At 34.7% G+C, this 21,657-nt stretch overlaps 1 protein-coding gene across 3 annotated transcripts in view; it reads right to left on the reverse strand.

Moving 5' to 3' along the window:
* The window catches only part of LOC145277283 (uncharacterized), a 39,009-nt gene that overhangs the window by 14,994 nt on the left and 2,358 nt on the right, over positions 1 to 21,657 (reverse strand). For 2 of the 3 annotated variants that reach the window (XM_080128786.1, XM_080128785.1), the window contains exons 2-4: positions 10,376 to 11,820; positions 1,591 to 1,960; positions 672 to 869 (exon numbers count right to left, since the gene is read on the reverse strand). In XM_080128786.1, the coding sequence (XP_079984912.1) occupies positions 672 to 869; positions 1,591 to 1,960; positions 10,376 to 11,785 (1,978 nt within the window). In that variant the 5' untranslated portion in view covers positions 11,786 to 11,820. Of the gene's footprint in view, positions 1 to 671; positions 870 to 1,590; positions 1,961 to 10,375; positions 11,821 to 21,239; positions 21,340 to 21,657 lie in introns of those variants that run through there. The other variant, XM_080128784.1, reaches the window with a different exon arrangement.

A 21,657-nucleotide genomic window follows, 5' to 3' on the forward strand; every position in this document is an offset into this window, starting at 1 on the left:
AGTAGGGAGCCCCCCAACCCCGCAACAAACTGACCTTGTGTCTAACTTTGCTGCTGTAGGAAGTATGCAAACAAACTCCTCTATTAGTATTAGTGATAGGACGATTCCACAACCTCCGATCCCAATACAATTACTGATTCCAATTTAAAAAAAAACAAATTTTTTTTTTTTTTTTAAAATTAAAAAAAAAAAAAAAAAAAAAAAAAAAAAAAAAAAATCACTAAATATTGTTATAGACCTTTTTTTTCTTTAGGTAACCATAAGAATATGTGATAAAAGTCATATTTCACGAACATAAAAAATACACTTGTGCGGTTGATCTATCGATTTAGTTTCTGTTTGTAGATCAGAATCAATCAATATTTACCATTATATCTTTACTAGTAGTAATGGAATACTAAGTTTTAAACAAAAACAAACCAAATAATAAACAATTACAAGAATCGCTTTTGGTATTGGAAAGTAGGCACAATTTTTTTCTGATGCCTTAAAAAGTCTTGATCTTCTTGATTCATGATCCCGATTAATCATTCCAACACTAATTAGTATATAACTGAACATAGCCAATCCAATGAGATGTTTTGAACCCACATTGATTCCATTCAGCATGTAAATCTGGTATGGAATATATCAAAGAGTTGATACAAGATATAGATTTTTTTTTTTTTTACCTGATGACTGGGACGTGTTGATCTCAACTATGGTTTGCCTTTGTAACTGTTGTTGTGGCGGTGGAGGTGGAGGTTGAGGTATTTGCTGTTGCATGACTTGCAGAATCTGCTGTTCTAGTTGTTTGATCCGTTGTAAATATTGTTGGCAATCACCGGATCGGGAGTGAAGCGCTTCATTTAACGTTGAGATTTGAGTTGCTAAGAGAGAAGAAAAAAAAAAATACAAGAAGAAATTTTCAGTGATTTTTTATTTTATTTTTTTAGATCGCTTCAACATTTAAAGGTTTATTAAAAGATTTTTATTAAATAGAATGAACTTGTTCACATCTTTGAAAACTTGGTAAAGTTACTTTAAAAATATTAGAAAACCAAATAATGAGATTCATATACATATATATATATATATATATATATATATATATATATATATAGATATGAGAGAGAGAGAGAGAGAGAGAGAGAGAGAAAGAGTACTTTGTTATTAGATCAAAATTTGAAAATCAGAATATTGAATTTTAAGTAAAACTAATGATATTTACTTTGTCATGTCACAGTAATAAACCTATCAAAAACTTATAAAAACGATAAGGTAGAAAATTATAATTATGAATGAAAATAGTTTTCGAAGACAATTGGTCAAAATTGAGTTTTGCTTAAAAAAAAGAAGAAGGTAATTATTTCCTGCAATCTTAAGCCAATTTAGTAAAACTTAATTTTCATGAATGATTTCAAAAACAATTTTCATTAATAATTAATTTTCTACCTCATCATTTTTCATAATTTTTGGATACGTTCATTACTGTGACATGGAAATATTAAGTAGATACTATTTGTTTTACCAAACAATGCTGTATAAATACAATTTGTCAAAACAATTGCAATTTATAAATAACAATCGATGCAATTTTACGTTTCTTACCAGATTCCTTGAGTTGTTGTTCCAATTGTTGTATCCGGCTGCTGTGTATCTCGCAGTCGGCCTCTTTGGTTGCCAATTTACTCACTGTATCGGTGATCATTTTCTTCCAGATATCACACTCGTGACATCTTCTTGGGGATGTGACTGTCATTGGATTGTGATTTGTTCCTCGGTTGCTAAAACTGGTGTTTTTGGTTGAAAGCTGGAAATCTGAATTGGCTATTGCTGTCCTTTGCAGGGGAGAAAATCCAAGATTCCCCGTATTCGTACTAGTGGCAAGTTGGTAATCAGCAGTTGTAGGAACTCGTGTCATTTGGTAAGGAGCGTTTCTCAGCCGCCTTTCACTGTTGGCACTCAATCGAGATGCATTCTAAAATAATAATAAATAAAATTAAAGATTTTTAAGTGATAATCTCAAAGAAATTTCCACTTTTTTGTCTTATTTTTTTTTAAATACAAAATGGCAGTTTGGTTGTTTTGTTTTATGGCATATCAATCCTTTTTGGAGATAGCTTTTTGGTAAAAGTTTTTATGCTTCAAATTGTTTATATCTTCAAAGATTTATTCATGGTGCTTAGTTGGGTTGTTTTGTTTTATGGCATATCAATCTTTTTCATGTCATTTAATACCAAATCCAGTCATTTTTTAAAAAAGTTTTCACACTTCAAGTTCTTTACATCTTCAAATATTTATTCATGTTTAGTTTGGTTGTTTTGTAAAGAAAAATTGTTTTTGGCTTTAAATAACATGATTGCGTTTTGCAACAGGGAAGGAAAAAAAAAAACAAAAAAAAAAAACAATAGCATCAATGTATGGTGCATTTAAGTCAGGAAGCCAATATGGTCCTGGGTATATAACTTTAAAAGACATCCAGTAGTGTGGCCTCATTTGGAGACTGTGGTGATTATGGAGTTACTTAGTTACCATTGCTCCCAGGTGAATGTGGAGTTGCCCCTCAGTTACCTTTGCTCCACATTGGACTGGAGTGGTAATACCTGTTAGGATATCTAGTTATACCAGATCAGAGTGTCTGAAAATACTGGCTTCCTGACCAAAAATTCAAACATGACAGGCGACTGGGGACTGTCTGAATTTAATATTCTCTTGACATTCCTCCTTTAGAGGAAGCTGGTTCAACTCACCTAGGGTCAATGCTGTACAACAACAAGCAGGAAATTGATATCTTCAGACAGCTTGATCTGGTAGCACCATATACCATATTTTAAGCAAAATCTCAGAAAATAAAAAAACTGGCTAATCCATAGATTCAAGACATATGTACCTTCATTAAAGATTAAACATTTTTATGCGACAATATAGCGGGAGTGGGCTAAAGGTTTACATAGTTTTGTGACATGTTTGAGTTTAGGGGTATTAAACATGCAACATATTAAAATAAATAAATAAATAAAAAAAAAAATAAAATAAAACTCAGAGTTAAAAGAAAAAATAAGTATTTATTTAACATAAAAACAAAGAAAAATATTTACAAATGATCGAAGGGAGATAAGCAAGTTCTTAATTCAGTCTACATCTTTTACACCTCAAATTAAAAAAACTAAAGTTCAAATTAAAAAAACACAACTTCAAATTAAAAAACACAACTTCAAATTAAAAAAACTAAACTTCAAATTAAAATACACAACTTCAAATTAAAAAAATCCAAGTTCAAATTAAATTAAAATTTTATTACATGATAGATAAACCATTTATTCTCCAACAGGGAGGTCCTCTTCCCTGAGACATCTAGCGTGATGGCGTTGAACCCGATTACAGAATGCCTGAGACATGGCAGGAGTTACCACTTGGTAGGCTCGGTCGATGGCGGTCTCCACAAGACGAAGACGGTGCTCCACTTTTGTGATATCTTCCGGTTGTGGCACATGTATAACGCTCGGTAGATCCCTCTTGATGACGGCTTTGATGGCTGACCAGGCCATTTCGATGGGGTTGAGAGCCGGGCTGTATGGAGGCAAGCGAATAAACTCCACTTCTGCAAAAGCTGCCTGGTCGTGTAGTTGTTCCACTCGGGAATGGCACGGGGCGTTGTCAATTACCAAGGCTACCTGTCCGGCATCATATCCCATTGCGAAGACAGAATTGAGTAGTTCTGCAACCCATTGGTTGACATCCGGGTGCTTGTAGGCGCCACGCCTGCGGGTGAAGTTGATGAGTCCCTGTTGACTAATACCAGCAACCATGTGAATATTTGGACCTTTCGAGCCTGGAACATGTAGCACCACTCTCTGGCCCCTCGCGGATCGTCCAACGGTCCGAGTACAAAATAAGTTCACGTTTGACTCATCCAAATACACCACATGTTTACCAGCTCCCAATGCGGCCATAACCCTTTCTACATAGATACGACGTTTTACCTTATTCTCCGGAGTGTTGACATTCTCGGCTTGCTTGTGAACCCGTTTTACAGTGAAGAGTCTACCATCGAGATGGTTATTTATGGTAGTAACGCTGATTGGGGGGTTGATTCCATGCATCTCCGAAATCTTCAAGGCCAACTCCTTGAGAGTGATGGTAGGATCTTCTCCGATTATATCAAGCATGTTGTTGACCATGTCCGGATTCACTTTCCCATGTAGCCTTCCACCCCGCGGCTTATCCTCCACGTCTTGCCCCTTGGCCTGTTTATTCACCCAGGCGTACGCGGTGTTCCTATTTATCCCACAGTTCTCTGCGACAGTTGTCCAGTCCCTGCTATTTCGAGCGGCTTCCAGAATCCGACGCTTAGGAGAATTTCGATTGCGTTTGTACTGACCACGTACTGTGCCTCTCTTGACTCCTCTACTTGATCGCACAACTACCGGAGATCCATTGTTATTTTCCATATTTTAAATTATTGTAATGTTAATTGTTAGAAACTTTTCTTTTTTTATTGTTGCGAGCAACTACAAGTAATAGTGGGTAATTTGCATAAGTGATGTTATGCAAATTACCTTACAAAGTTTGAGTATGAATAATTCTAACATAATGTCACGTGCTTTTAAATTGAACTTGGGTTTATTTAATTTGATGTTGTCTTTTTTTAATTTGAAGTTATGTTTTTTAATTTGAAGTTTAGTTTTTTTATTTGAAGTTGTGCTTTTTTAATTTGAGGTGTAAAAGGTGTAGTTCATGTTTAGAAGAAAGACAGAGTTCTTGAGAATTAATAACAGTATTTCTTTGGTTAGAGAGAAGGTCAGAAAATCTTTATAACTAGCATGGGTGTCTGGAGGTGTGTGTTGAGCAAAAAAAAAAAAAAAAGTGGTAGTAAGAAGGCAGGCTCAAACCCGTACCGCGAAGGAGGAAAAGAACAAGAAAAAAAACGTAACATCTTTGCTGTTACGACCACTGCGAAACCGGAAGTGATGCAGCTTTAAATTAAGGCTAGACAATCAAAAAAAGGGGATGACTTTCGAAAATATCGGCAAAAAAAGCGACCCTCCCCCTGTAGAAAAGTGCCCAGTTGAGGGTGAAGAAATTAATGTTTTTAGCCAATTTTTCAGTATTTGTCGTCGGAAGGGCCGAGCTTCAAAACGATACTGATCTTGTGAAAATCCGTCACCTGTCGAAAATTTTAGGCAGACATGCAAACATACATACATACATTTATATCTTGGTAGCTCAAATTTTCAACCCCAAAAAACGATTAAAAAGCTTGCCCTATCTCTGAACACCCTTTATGTAAAATTTCAAATGTTTAAAACAGAAATTGTCTGAGTAATTTGGTAGAGACTGCAGAGGTCAAATTTTTTTATAACTTTGACCACTATTATGCCCCCTTAACATTTATTGTTTTGGGCTCAACTCAAGTTATTAAGTTAGATTCATGTCTAAGGAACCTTTATCTAAAATTTCAATTTTTTAGACCCAAAATTGGTGGAGGAGTTTGGTAGAGCTCTCAAAGGTCGAATCATTGAACTTTAACTCCTTAACAGCCAAATTTCTGGCCGAAAACGGATTACAAAGATTTTCCCAAATCTCCATACCCTGTATGTCAAATTTCGAGTGTGTATACTGAAAATTGACAGAGTTATTGTGTAGGGAAATGCACACAGACAGACACTTTCACTTTTATAGATATATAGATTACCAAATGTGTCCAGTTTTTCTTTGAGGGTGTTTGTAATGGAGTCTTTTTATAAGATTCCTTTCAATCGGATTTGGATCTGAAGAAATATTGATCCAAGTTAATCTAGTAAGAGTCTGACGACCTAGAGCGGCGTAATGATTCAAACTGACTAACTGAAGAGTTGACGCTATCAGCATTTTTTTTTATAGTTTTGGTGAATGGAAAGCTCCAGAAATGCTTCAAATGGAACACCACAACTTAGAACATTCCAGAAGCTCTTGAAAAAGAACCTTTTTATATACTAATTTTAATTAATTAATAGTAATAATTATACATTTTTAATATTATTATAAGAAATTGTAATATCTCAATACTTTTATGAGGAAAAAATCTGCCCATGATAGTCTTCTACTACAATTAAATTTGACTTGCCTGTTTCAGAAGGCATTTTAAATCAAATCACACTTTTTCTTTCCACTCATCTTCACCCCAAACAAAGTACATTGCCACTTGGATGTAAGGAGCTACTAATTGCGACCATGTCTATAAAAGATTAAGATGTTGGTTTACGTTGCATTGGAACTTCTGCATATCAGTACAGTTTGGGAAGCAGGTAGCAGGAAGGGAATTCCAATATCTAGCCGTTCTAGGGAAGAAGCTATTAGAGTAGAATACTTTCTGACATTTAGGGACCTTAAAAGTGAAGGGGTGTAATTTTGTTGCTAAGCGGGTTTGTCAGGAGTATGTAGTCGAGGGGGCACAAGTACAATGAGTTCAGAGCACATTCCATTGAAATACTTGTAAAACAGGCACAGGGATGCAATATTGCGGGAATGGGACAGGGGTTGGAGCTTAGTTGACAAAGTGGGACCTATTAGATTGCAGACCCTTTTCTGAACCCTATCCAAGAGGGAGAGACTGGTGGTAGATGCACCAGCCCAGATGTGGCAACAATACTCCATGCATGTTCGAATGGTGGCCTTGTAGAGGTACAGGATACTCTCAGGTGTGAGCAGTTTTCTAGCACAACAGAGGGAGCCCACCTTCCTTGCAGCAGCCTTCACAATGTCCTCAATGCTTTTGTTCCAGTTCATATTTCCCATGAACTTTTATTGTAATGGGAACAATGGCACTTAATGACTTTCTCAACATTACTTGCATTTAGTGAGGGGGGGGGGGGTGCTCAGTCATAAAATACACTTACACACATATATATTTTAATTCATGCAGATTCTGTATTATTACAGAGCCAATTCTCTGAAGCTTGTTAAAACATGGTGCTTCCAAGAAGAGAGCCATTCATTTCAATTGGGGTCAGAGCGGTAATGATGAAAAGAGAGAAGCTTAGTTTTAGATGCATTAAAATTAACCAGACCTCCCCCCGCCCTCCCAATTGCACCACTTGCTCAAGATCAGAAGAGAGAGAATCAGAGAGATCTTAGTCATTTCCAGCCTTTAAAGTGTTGCCATAGATGGTAGTGTTGTTTGCATAAGTGTCTACAAATGATCTAAGTGGAGACAGAATGGAGGATGAGCAGTTCTGGGCAAATTGTAAGAAAAAGGTTGAGGAGACTTGCAGACTGTCCAGTGTCGGGCACACGGGTAGATTTGTGAACAATCTATATTAGGTCATAAGCAATGGAGAAATCATAATATAGAGTACTTCAGATTGCTTTTGGATCATCTTGCATGAATCGAGCATCAGTTTTTGAGTGGCATAAGAGATTCAAGAAAGGCAGAGAGTCTGTGAGGGATGATGTGAGGTGTGGAAGGAGTAAAGAAATCAGAACATGATTGTTGATTGGCCAAATAAAGGATTTCATGTATAAGGACCATCGTGTGCCTATAGAGACAATGTGCACAGTTTGATGTCAGTGTGGGAACTGTACACACAATTATTCACAAGGAACTGAAGATGCAGAAGATTTGTGCAGAGTTTGTCTCAAGGGTGCTCAGAGAAGATCAGAAAAAAAGATATTGTCATGACAGCAGGGAGGAGATAATTGAGCTAATCAATTCAGATCCCACAGTTCTTGATGCTCTGGTGACCTGCGATGAATGCTGGATCTACTGTTATGACTTAGAGACCAAGAGACAGTTCCCAGTGGAAGCATGCTGGCTCTCCCAAACAAAGCAAATCCACCCAGAAACTTATGATGATCCTTTTTTTTGGACATCATGAGCATGACCTACATGCACTGGGTTCCCACTGGACAGACAGTCAACAAGGAATACTATGTTGAGGTTTTAAGGAAGTTCAGGAAGAGATTCTGTCAGAAAAGACCAGCACTCTTCAAATTGAGTCAGTGGCATTTCTACCATGACAATGCACCAGTCCATAACTCCATCCTTGTCACAGATTATTTGATCAAGATTGGCATCAAAACAAGTTCCTCACCCTCCCTAGAGCCCAGACCTTGCTCCCTGCGACTTTTAGTTATTCCCTAAGCTCAAGGAAAACCTTAGAGGTTGTCATTATGAGACAATTGAGGAAATGAAAGGGTCATTGACATGCTCACACAAGAGGACTTCCATGGGGGTTTCCAGAAGTTGTTGGAATGGTACAAGTGCATTGCAGCCAGAGGAGATTACTTTGAAAGAGACTAGAGTTTCACGTGTTTACTATCAATAAAAGTGCCCATATGAAAACGTCTGGAAACTTATTGAAGGCACCTCATAGTTTTTTTTTTATAATCTTATAAAATCCAAAAAATTGTGTTGTTGAATTTTGACTGCTAAAAATAACGAAATAATTAAAATAATATACAGCAAAAGTGCAAATTTTTTTTTTTAATCTAAAATCAGTTAATTGTTCAATTTTAATTAAATGTTTACTATTCATTTATAAATTATTTCTTCAATAACTTTTAAGAAATACTAATAAAAAATTTTCTTTTTAAATAAAAGCTGAGGAAAAATCCTTCCCAACACCTTGGAAAACCTCATTAGTTTGCTCAGTATTTAAAAATATTGGAGATTGGTCTTCTACATCTTAATACAAACCAATTAGTCTTTGGTGTGTCATGAGTAGGGTTATGACAACAGCATATTCTTTTCATTGTTTTGACTCACAAATGTGCATCTGTTAATATCTTATATGCTTTTAGATAGAGTGATGTGGTTCTCAGTTGATTAACTGTGTTGGATATAGACTCGAGAGTCAAAACAATGAAAAGAATATTCTGTTGTCATAATCCTAGTCATGAGTAAGTTACTTGAATCTGTGTTAAATAGAGAAATTATCAACCACCTCAGCAAAAACAACATACTTAGTGACAAGCAATATGGTTTTCAGCCAGTGAGATCTACAACTGATGTACTGACTGTAATTTCGTATAGAATCAATGAATCTATTGAGGGGGGGGGGTCCTCTCAAGAGCAATAGCTCTTAACATATCAAAGACATTTAATAGGGATTTGGCATAAAGGTCTACTTCACGAGATTTCCAGCTATGGAATATCTGGAAATGTCTTCTCAACCATCGAATCTTTTCTCTGATAGGTTTTTACAAGTAGCTACTGATGGGCATAAGTCCAAAACTCAAAGTATCAATGCTGGTGTGCTTCAAAGATCCATCCTGGGTCAAACTCTTATCTTCATGAATGATTTCCCAAATCACATTCTAAGTTCATTCGTCGACATATATGCAGACGATACTACAACCTATGGAAATACTTCAAAAGCCAACAATGACCAAGACCTCTCCAAGTCTCTTTCTTCAGACCTTGAGCACGTGGTGCAATGGGGTAAAAGGTGGCTGGTTAATTTTAATGCATCAAAAACCAAGCTTCTATCTTTTCACCATAAATGCTCTGATCCCCACTTGGCTCCAGTTGACATGAATGGCTCTCATCTCAAGTTTCCTGCTTTCCTGACCTAAAATAGAAGACTTACATCAAATCTGCTGCCAAGGTCGCTGGAAAAATGGTTGCATCATTCTACAGCTCCAAAAGATATCTCACTCCGAACAATCCCCTACTTGTATAAGAGTCAGATACATCATAAAATGGAATAATGATGCCACATCTGGGCAAGAGCTACTCAGAGCACCCTAACCTGCCTTGATAGAGTTCAAAACCAGATTTGAAACCTAGTAGATGATGCCCTTTTCTTTTCCCTGCAACCTCTTTCCCACAGAAGAGATGTTGCAAGCTTGTCTCTGCTCTATCATTATTTTCATGGAAAGTGCTTGTCTAAGCTTCAATGTACACACCCCCCTTGCCAAACCTTAAAAAAACTCATCTAGCTACAACCACTATCAACAATTTCCCCTACTCTATCTGTGCCTAAATCTAAATGCAAATTTCATACTGTCGTAGAACTGTCCGCATGTGGAATACTGTTCTGCTGACCTGCTTTCCAGCTGCATCTTATCATAAAGGTCTGTACAAAATTTCAGCCAGATCAGCCCAGTAGTTTGAGAAAAAGTGAAGTGGACAGATAGACTAAGTGGACTTCTGTATGAATCAGCAAATTAGGACTTGCTGACTTGCCAGATTTGGGCGGTAGCATTAGTTTCCCCTGTTACTCTTTAAAATCATTACTCTCAGTAAGGCCCATGAGAAAGTTGGCAATGTCTCCAAATGATGTAATCAATCAAACATGGTACGTCGAGCCGATGCCAGAACGCAGGTATCCACTGCACTACTGCCAAACTAGTGGGACAGAAACAGATTTCAAAATTTAGTACAAGAAATAAGTAAAGAAATTGGTTTTACCTTTATGGCAGGTCGTACACTGTTGAGGTCTGTTGGCATACTACCAGTACGGAAAGAGCAAGGTCCATCAGTCAGAATCATAGGACTAATTTCCGACTGGTCATTATTCAGTGTGGGTTGCACGCGGACACACAAAACAGGGAACGGTCGACCGTCCTCGTTAGTATCATTATGAGAAGAGTCTGTGTACATCACATTTGTTGATGACGAGGACGTATCGATAGTGTGGTTTAATCCAGTTGTATTTCTTTTGCTCCGGGACTTAGTTGTACTCATTTCTAATTCCTGGGTTGACTTTTTAGAAAAAGGATTCGATCGTATTTCATTTGCAAGCGATATTTGCGTTGAATTCATTTTATCAGCAGCAGCAGAACGGTTAAAGATATCTGAGTAGTGGTTGATGTCCATGTTGATATTACAAGCTTCGACTTCGTTTCCATGTGGCACCAAATCTGAAGCAAGGTTAACGCTAATAATTCCGTTATGTGCTTTTTCCGACGAAAAGTCTGGAGAAATCTCCATGCAAACGTTTTGGTTATTAGAATAATTCTCGAGATCTCGGTTCAGCTCAATTATATCTGGTTTTACATCCTCGGGTGAATTATTATTGTCATTTGACAAATGGTTTTTATATGAACTCTCCGACTTATTGTTCGTACCAGAATTCTGCGTTCTTGTATTCCCCATATTTTTTTTTCTTGCCTCTCCGATAATGTTTATACTACCCATGTTTTCTTGATGACCCAAAATATTAAGCGCCTGCGATAAGTTTTCTGTGTCGCTAGAATCCATCTGCTCCTGTTTATCATCTTTACGTATGTTTGCTTTGCGACACTGTGCACATCTGTAAGGATAACCCGGATGGATTATAGCTCTGTGCTGACAAAGTTCGATAACATCTGTGAACGTCTCCAGACACACTTCGCAAGTAAATGGCTTCATGCCGGGTTTCGCATTCACAAAGTTCTCTATGAGAAAATGGTCTTCACAAGACTCGCATTTCATAAGAGTGTCGGCCATTTTTTCATGGATTATCTTATGGCCCTTTAAATTATTTTCAAAGTCAAACGATTCTTCGCAATACGGACACTTGAAAGGTTTTGCGTCGGGATGAGTGTTGACATGCTCAGTGAATCCGGCCACATTATCAAATTTTTCCTCGCAATAGGGACAGTTAAACGGCTTGCTGTTTGAATGGACTTTGTGTATTGTGATGTGATTGATGTAGTGGTTAATTTTGAACAGCTTGACGTCGCATTCGTCACAATGGAACGGCTTTGTGTTTGGATGGTCTGCGACGTGCGGCTCTAAATTGCAGAACTGTTGCTGACAATAGAAACATTTACTGAACGGACTCTCCTCCAGGTTAACCGTTTCTGTGAGAATGCTCGTTGTATAAGAGTCTTGCATTGTGTATAAATTTTGAGACAGGATTAGTCAAAAACCTAGAAAAGATGTGAACAAAAACAATTAAAGAAAAGAGAAATCATTTTGTTTTTACATTATCTTGGTTCGTGTCCAGAATTACCTCTAAATAAACAAAGAAAAATATGTATGATGTACACACTTGTAATAAAACGAAAATATCATATTCCAAAAATCACATAAATTGATCAAGTAGTTTTATTTTTAAACAAGAAAATTAAGTTTTATGAGCATCTGAGGAATGTGATGCCCAATATTTTGAAAAAAAAAAAAAAAAAAAAAAAAAAAAAAAATGGTGCTTCTATATTATAATAATGAAAAAAATATTGAATTTCAAGTGAAACAAATGGTACCTACATAATTGTCATGTTGCGAATAGTAATATATCCAAAAATTACGAAAAATGATAAGGTAGAAAAATAATTATTAATGAAAAAAAAAAAAAATGTAAATGAAGCAAATCACTGTTACACTTACTAAATAAAGAAATAAGTTGACAGGGGAGATAACTAAGTTCTGTTGCTTACATCACGTAATAAACATAAAATGTCAGACAAATTTTATTCCTCATCTAAATTTTATCTAAAACCGTTTTTCATTAATAATTATTTTTCTACCTTATTGTTTTCCACGATTTTTGGATATGTTACTATTTTCAACATGACAATTACGTAGGTACCACTTGTTTTACTTGAAATTTAATATTTTTTCGTAATCATAATGTAGAAGCATCCAAAAAATCTTAAAAGGAAGGTAACTCAATAATTCAAACTAGATTTATGCTGTAATGCTTAGGAATTTCCATCAAGACCTTAAAAATGATTTTCTTTATGAAAAGAAGACTACTCGACCAATTTCCGCGATTTTTGGAAGATGATATTTTTATTTTGTGACGGGTATGTAGATTATGCAGATTTTTCTTTATTTTTGCTTTTTAATATAGGAGGAATTCTAGACAAGAACCCTTTTTCTTGTTTTACTATTTTTATTTAATCAAGTAATAGTTAATAACAACAAAAAAATAAAAATATTCATTAAAAATTAAATAAAATGTAAATGAAATCAGTTTGGCAGCAATTTTTTTTTTTTGTTTTTTTTTCAAAAATACTTTATTAAATAAAACTAGTGGAACCTATGGAAATTCTACAGTTGTATTCTTCAGCTATTGTATATTGCTACCGTGCTTAAAGGGAACTATTTTCTAAACCCTCTCAAGAGTTTGTGACATATTTCTCAATCTACAAAAATCCGGTATAAATGCAGATTCTAGTCCCTTTCTCATAAATACTCTGATTAATATAGGGGTTTGTGATATATTTCCATTATATGGACATCCAGTGTGAATGGAGACCCCACAATATTATCGTACCATCTTTGGATAGAACAGATACTTCAGTTTGATCCTAGTCCAAGAGCCAGGAAATTATATTTATAATATTTTAGTTGGAGATTCACTAACACAAATATGACATCAGATTAAATTTAAATAATTACTTTTTTGAATTGCAAATTGGGTGATCAAGTGAGCCCATCCCTTAAAAAATGGTGAAGGGTGATAACGTATATGCAAACATGAAATTGCTTTAGCATATTATTATATAAATAAACATTCTGTACCGGTTCTTGTCCAGAATCCCCCTATATCAAAACATTAAAGAAAGAAAGAAAAAAAATAAAGAAAAATCTGTATGATATACATACCTGTGAGAAAATGAAAATATCATATTCCAAAAATTATGTAAATTGATCCAGTAGTTATATTTTTATAAAGAAAATCATCTTTAAATGGTTAATGGGAATGTGTAGTCATTACAGTATATAAATCTAGTAAGTATGAATTATTGTGGAGTTATCTTTTTTTTTTTTTTTCAGATTTTTTTTCCCCCAAAATGGCAGGCATCACAGTCACTCCTCCAATACTGATAAAATTTTATGGTTTTTTTTTTTTAATTTAAAAATAAAACTACTTTATAATTTATGTTTTTTGGGAACATGATATTTTCGTTTCATCATGGGTACATACATCATACATATTTTTCTTATTTTTTTAATAAAGGGGCATTTCTGGACAAGACCTCTTTCTCTAGTTGGTCATTCTCTTCAAAATTCTAACACATTTATGGAAGCTATAAGCTAAAAAAACTTTTCAAAAATTCATATCATTTTGAGCCTTTCCCACTTTTCAAACTTTCAATTAACTTTATTCATATTTTGCAAGAATTATAAATATACTAGCTGTTTACACCTGGCATTGCCAGGTCTAAACATATTAGCAGGCAGATGCTTGATAGACTCTTAGAATGTTCTGCTGATTAATAATGGCAGAAGTTCCCTGAACTTACTTCATCTACTCTAACTTTTGCAATCACACTAGCTGTTTTCTTTGTTCCAATGATATCCCCATCCAAATATACTTTCTTCATCTCTGAATTCTTACCAATCCCCGAATTGGCTATTTCTCAACTTACCACTTCTTGCACACAAAATGGTTGTCCTCATTCAACCTCTACTACCTACAGTATTATATTTGACAACTTTGTTCAGCATTAAATTACCGATAGATGCATGATATGCCATAAAACAAAACAAGCCTTTCTCAACTCACCAATAATTCCACTGAACTTATTGTGTATTTAATGCTTAGACAATGACCACAAAAAGAGTTGACCCCAACTCTTTCTCCTGACCAAGCAGGAGAACTTTCCTGGGTGCTTCTGTTTTAGAGGTGGATTATCTAAAGGAGATAACTCCTATTGACTAAGAAAAAAAAAAAAAAAAAAAAAAAGCATATTTTGGGAATAAATAATGCAAGGCTTCAATTAATATGAAAATGGCATATACGAAAATGCCACAGTCATCCAGGAGACCGATTTTGTCAATCCTGGTGATGACAATATACACATGTAAACCACTGAAAGTAAGAGAAAAGATATGCTTTACACATTTATTAACATTGAAATTTCTATGTTTTGAATTATTAAAAAAAATAGGAGCCATTAAATAATAATTAACGATGAAATTTATATATTTTGATTAATTATGATTAACTAAAATAAAAAACAAAACAAATTTGTTATTTTAAAATAAAGTTTTTTGGTCCAATACCAAAAGATATCTGGAAATTGTAGAGATGTTTCACATTTATCTCATGAAGTTTCTTTGGTGGAAAATGGAAAAGGGAGAAGTATTCCCTCACATAATCTTTGCGATAATATGCAATATAACTTTTTTTTATTATTAATTAACACAAGTTTTTTTTTTTTTTTTTTGTAGTTTTGACATTGTTTCAGTTTATTTGTGCGTGTGGGTTTCCTATGGACTCAAAAATGGCTGGGCTGATGTTTATGAAATTTCACACAAAGATACTTTATGTGCCCGGCAGTGTTCTTAGGTTTTCTATCAGAGCATCTTCAATAAATATCGACCATCAAAATAATCCGATAACCCCCCCCCCCTAAAAACCAGCGATTTTAACCAAAGTTAACACCTTACACAGCCCAACATCACAAGTGCATTTGAGAAGTTTTATTACCACACAAGCCGAAAGGCCAGACATATAAAATCAATAGGTTTTTTTTATCTGACAGGGGGGGGGGGTGTTCAGATGGTTTCTGTTTAAAGCAAAATTGAAGCATGATACTTGACTTTCATTTTAAATTTTCATTCAATCCATTATATACAAAATAATTTTATAAAATCAACAGTAGGTTCTCTACAGTGCAATGTAGACTACAATATATTGTGAATTAAGTCGCTGTGAGAGGCACGTAAAGCTTCTTCCCAGTGAACCACGATGGGTCTCCAACTAATCGATTTGATTGAAAAATGGGTGATTTCACGAATTTCGATGACAATAAAAATTTGGGATCATTGATCATCATTTGATCCTGAACAACGTCGGGTCTCTCTGCTAGTCCACAGTAAGATGAAGTGTTTGAAGTATCATGGTTGAGGATTCTCTATCAATGATATTAGTAGTGTAGTGGTGCCAGTAAAGGATCACCAACTAGGCATGGGTGACCTGATTGTAATTTATTGCTGGTACTCAAACGAGTGTCTAGGTCAAGTGCAGTTAACCTAGATAAAGTCAATTGAAACTACCGTAAACTTCCTGGCTAACAGAACAAAAGACTGTTAGATTTTTTACAAAAAACTTCACCTTTCATCCGCCTACCACCTCTCCTTGTACATAGGGCAAAGGTCATTAACCAATTTGATTAATACACTATAATGAATACACGGAAATGAAAACAACATCTATTTACTAATACACAAAATACAAACATATTCATCTCGCCAAAGTTTACCAAAGAAGACAACATGAGCATCAAGATAGCTATTTGCACTCTGTGCACACATATTCAAGTCTCATATTCAAGCAGGCAAAAGGGTTATTGTGATTTGTGAAATCAGTTTTTTTCTTTTAATAAGATATCAAGATCTGCTTCAAAGTTGCTGCATCCGACAAAATAAAAAAAAAAAAAAAAAAAAAAGTTTGCAAATATTTAGCAGTTAATCTTGTTTGATATATCTATTAGATGCTTTTAATTATGTCTAATTACGGAGAGACTAGTGGTTGATGCACCAGTACATATATACCAACAATATTCCATGCATGGATGGATGATAGATTTTTAGAGATACAGGATACTGTTAGGCATGGGTGTTTTTCTTGCACGGTAGAGGGAGCCCAATTTTTTCAGCAACTTCTACAAGGTCTTCTATAAACTTGTTCCAAGTCATCTTACCTACGAATGTTAGACTGAGGAGTTTGAATGATGAACTCTCAGCTAGAGAGTCATTATCCATGGGAATCAGTGGCTGGAAAAGTTCTTTGTAATTATTGAAGGAAAGGAGTTCTGTCTTAGTAGCATTAGCTATTCCACTAAAGATTGGAGATCATTTTCTAAGGTTTCAGACATTCTATTCGATATGTGTCCATTCGTTTTTCTCCACATATCTGGTATAGATTATGGTGTCATTAGCAAATATACCCATCTCTAATACAATTTCATCAGGGAAGTCGTTTATGAATATCAGGAACAATAAATGCCCGAGAATTGACCCCCTGGGGCACACCCACATTAATGTTATCTCTTTTGGTCTTTGGATGTACAACTATCAAGAACAACCTGAATTGTTCTCTTGTCTAACAAGGATGTGATTATATTAAGTATTTGTCCAATAATACTGCATGATGTATTTTCATGAAAAGACCTTCATGCCAGACATTATCAAATGCTTTGGATAGATCAAGGGATATCACCCTAGCTTCCCCCACCTTGTTTATTCCATGGTATATGTGTTCAGAGATGATTGTTAAAATGTCCGCAGTAGAACAGGTTTGCCTAAATCTATACTGTTGGTCAGAAAGTCTGGCATTTATATGGTGGTGGACTTTTTTTTCTTTTTTTTTTTTACATAGGCATCACCACTTATCAAGGCCCAGAGACCACTCGAGGATAAGGGTTAAGAGTGTACAGTAGTACATTGAACAATATAGTAATCATTAGTAATGGAAATTCGGTAAATTTGTTAAGTGGAACGGCTCAAGAACTTGTTTACGTTGGACTTGAAGACAATCAGATTGTAGTCAGCTGGAAAGTAGGAAAACGAAAGACAGTTCCACAGGCGTGCAGTTCTAAGAAAGAAGCTTTGTTCATGGAATCTACGTTTAGGTTTAGGCATAATAAAGAGTGGGGGTAATTATTGATAGTGTTTTCAGCTAGACGAGTGTTTCTTGTGAAAGTTTGGCGAGGGGGGACCATAGATTGAAGCTCAGTCGAGCACTTGCCATGAAAATAACGATAAAGCAGAGACAAACTGGCAACATCTCTTCTGTGAGATAGAGGTTGCAGGGAAGAGAAAAGGACATCTCCTACGAGGCTAGAAGTCTATTTTGAACTCTATCAAGGTAGGACAAGTCTTTTCTAGCAGCTCCTGCCCAAATGTAGCAACAGTATTCCATTCTTGGACGTACCTAGCTCTTGGTGCTTGCGTGATTAATAACCCAAAGATTTTAGTAACAAGGAGGAGGAAAATAATGAGGCAATAAATGAGAGTCGGTTATTTCACCAGAATTCTTGAATACTGGAACTACAGAGGGAATTTTTCATCTATCAGGGAAGCAAAATTCACCAAAGCAAACAGGGGCTGGTTTAGCACAGCATTTCTTTATTACCATAGCAAGGATAAAATCAAGCCCACATGCCTTTCAGACGTAAAGGTTTTTTTATGATATCACAGACACAGCATGGATTTGTGGCACGTTCAAAAACTGATGTTACAGGTCATGTTTGGTGATCTTTGCTATAGAAGAATAAACCAGTGACTTGTACAGTTGTCACATGTTGTATTTATTTGTCGGCACTGCAGTCACCCGATTGGTTTTGGTTGTTTTGTTTTATGGCACATCAACCCTTTTTGGGTTATTTAATGCCGAATACTGTAATTTTTGAAAAAAAAAAAAAAAAAAAATGTATGTCTCAAGTTCTTTATCTTCAAATATTTATTCATGAAGTTTGGTTTGGGTGTTTTGTGGAGAAAAATTGGACGCAGTATGGAATACGAACCCCCAACAGACTTCAATGTGAAAAGCAAACAAAAGGACACATATCTATCGACAGAGCTCCTTTCCTTCAATAATTATAAAGAACCTTTGCAGCTACTGATTGCCATGGATAATGGCACTTAACTTGACCCTTGCCTCTGTAAACAACAACAGTGCATTTGGAATATATTTACACAGCTTTAAAGTTTTGATTGATATTTTTATTAAAAATAATAAAAACGAAGGTACTTGTTTAGTTTAATCAAGACATTAAAAAATGAAAATATTGAAAAAAAAAGTTATATTGTACATACCCGTTATGGAAAAACAATTTATGAGACCAAGCAAAAGGAAGCAAGGTTTCGATTTTTAGACCACAAGGAAGGAAGAGAAGCTATTATTTAACATAGGGAGGAGGGGTGTCGGTGCTTTAGACCATTATTTCCCCATGGCGACCCCTCTCTTCCTTGTGGTGAAAAACTTCAAACATGGCTACCTTTAGCTTTCTGTCATAAATAATTGTTTTTCTGCTGTAAAAAAAAATCTATTTCATCAAATTAAGTGAAATTTTTTTTTGGAGAATTACATTCCATAACATGTAAAATATAACTTTTCAATATTTCTAATTTTTAATGTCTGGATTAACCTATACAAGTACCGAAACGAGTTATTTATTTGTGACCAAGATTGATTTTTATGTAGAGTACATTTGTATATTTATAAAACTTAAATAACAATTCAAATTTTAAAGTTGTGTAAATATATTAGAAAAAAAAAAAAAAAACCCAATGATATCTGTGAATTGTGTGTATTTTCTTTCATGGATTGTTTTTTTAGGGGGGGGGGGGGTAGTTGCACGTGAATGTGAGGATATAAGTATGTAACTTTATGATTATGAGTGTTTAATAATTTTGTATTTGGTTTAATGTTCACAAAACTATTGTTTCGTGTAGAGAGAGCAGCCGCATTTGTAAAGGTCTGACATGTTCGTTTTTTGTAAGAATGTGTTTATTCAGGAATAATAGATTATGTTATCAGCCAATGATAATAGCTGGAATGTTAGGGAGAAATTATTTGAATCGAGAAGTGGAAAGGTAATTGTATGCCTATGAATGTAGGATCCAGTTAAGAAGGGTGTCAGGGCAATATAGTTATAATGTGTATATATCTTCCCGGTCTTGATTGGGAGTGTGGGAGGCCTTTAGATTTAGTGGGAAAAATAGAAACTACTTCCTCTAAAAATATTGGCGATCGTGATGATGTTTCTACTAGGATATAATGTAGGATACAAATAAATGTGTAGAAAACGGTGTTTTAAAGTTACAAGATGGTGTATTTAGACATAATAAATTTGTATGTGGCATCTGTTATTGCAAACCTACATTAATTTGGTCCAGAGGGGAATTTCTGTAATTAGTTTATGCAGATAATTTTGAACAACTTTAGTCATCTTGAAGAAAACTATAGCTGCCGCATCACATTACTACGTGAAACAATGCAGAAAAGTATCTTTTCAGTATCATGAAAACTAGTTGCCAACCTCAATTTTAAATGTGATATTGGTTTCCAGCACACCTGAAAACTCCAAGAAAACAAGTTTTTTTAAAGTAGGTGTGTGTTGGTCTGCTAGGCCACAATTACCACCGTGGTGTAAGGGGATTTAAGGAAATCTCGTCGGTCAATTGATTAATCTCCTGACATGTCGGTAAAGAAATGGGCAGTAAGTCAGGTAGCAATGAAGCAGAACGTTATAAACAGAAAGCGGGCCCATTTCGTAAAAGTCATTAATTTTTTTTTTTTTTTTTTTCCTGCTAAGATGATACTTAAGTCTAATCTATGATAATCGTCGGAAAAGAGTTTTAAAAAGAGTGAAAAAAAAAAAAAAAAAAAAAATTTTAAGTGAGATGAACACGAACACCTATTTTGGGGTGGGCACTCAAGTACAGGTCTGCCTGGAACTCTCCTAAAATAAAAATTTGCTTGTGGATGTTAAACTGCACTAGTGGGTTTTTTTTTCTTTCTTTTAAATACAAATTAATTTCTTATTTTACTAAAATAAGATTTAAGTAAAAAATATCCCGAAACTGATTTCACTCTAAATAAATTTGATAATAAAATAGGAATTAATCGCATTATCATAACTAAATTAAAACTCGTACTTCTACAGAATTTGAACCCAAGTTTGTTTGGGTTTTTTTTTTTTTTTTTTTGTTTTTTTTTGTAACCCTAAACCAAGTTTAAAGTTTAGTTTTGCAAAAAGTCGGTTCAAGCACCTTAAAATTGTATTTATTCAGCAAATATAGGATTTTTTTTTAAATGTTAGTAAAAAAAAGTTTGAGATAAATGGTTTTTGGTAATGAAGAAGAACCGAAAATAATGAAATTCAGAAAAAGCAAATGTAGCATTTTTGTTTACAGAAATTAAATCGGAAAAAATTAAGGGAAAACAATGAACGAGACAGGTTTTAAAAGCAAATAAATTTAAACGGCAACATTTTACGACGAGAATAAAAATAAAATACACGAAGCAGAAACGTAAACGATGCCGAAAACCAAAATCTCAGAGATCCACGTATCATTTTGCATTTATTCTAAAGTTTTAATATATATTTGCTTTTTTATAAACTTCAACATTATGATGTGATATATTTATATGAAAACAGAAAAAAACAATGCTTCAAGAAGTTAAGATGACCAATGTCCAAGAACCTAGAAGAATGTGTAACATGAAAAATGAACTAGTGGACATTTCCAAATAATGTACATTAAAAAAATAAATAAAAAGAACAAAACCAAGAAACGCGAAAATTTCGTAGTCTTTTGCCAGATAAGGTGATTAAACGATCATAAAAAGACTGCATTTGAATGTAGGTTTACTTTTTTTACTTACATGAATTGTCAATAAATGAGTCTTACAAGTAAAACACGAGTTAGCGATCAGAACATAAAAATCTGTTATGGTATGGATGGACATACGGACAATTTTAAGATTAAAATTTAAATTAGTCTTAAGTTTTTAAAATATGATTCTTTAAATAACTAATTCTTTCGATAAATAGTTCTGACCCCCCCCCTTTTTTTTCTCTCGGTTTAGTAAAGATTAGATTTCGAACTACGTTTCTCTGTTTATTTAATTATTGCACTAACTGCCATCCATAAGTTGGGATCTTGCGTTTCATCAGGTTATCTTCCTGTGGCATTTTGTTCATCTAAATGTCTAAATGCAGAACAAAAATGCATGCAACAATATTTCCTATTAAAAAAAAAAAATAATAAAATGGTGCAGTCTAAATTATAGAAAAGATTAC

Source organism: Euprymna scolopes, chromosome 1 (genome assembly GCF_053919585.1).
Source record: "Euprymna scolopes isolate OS-2025 chromosome 1, ASM5391958v1, whole genome shotgun sequence".
Lineage (NCBI taxonomy): Eukaryota > Metazoa > Mollusca > Cephalopoda > Sepiida > Sepiolidae > Euprymna > Euprymna scolopes.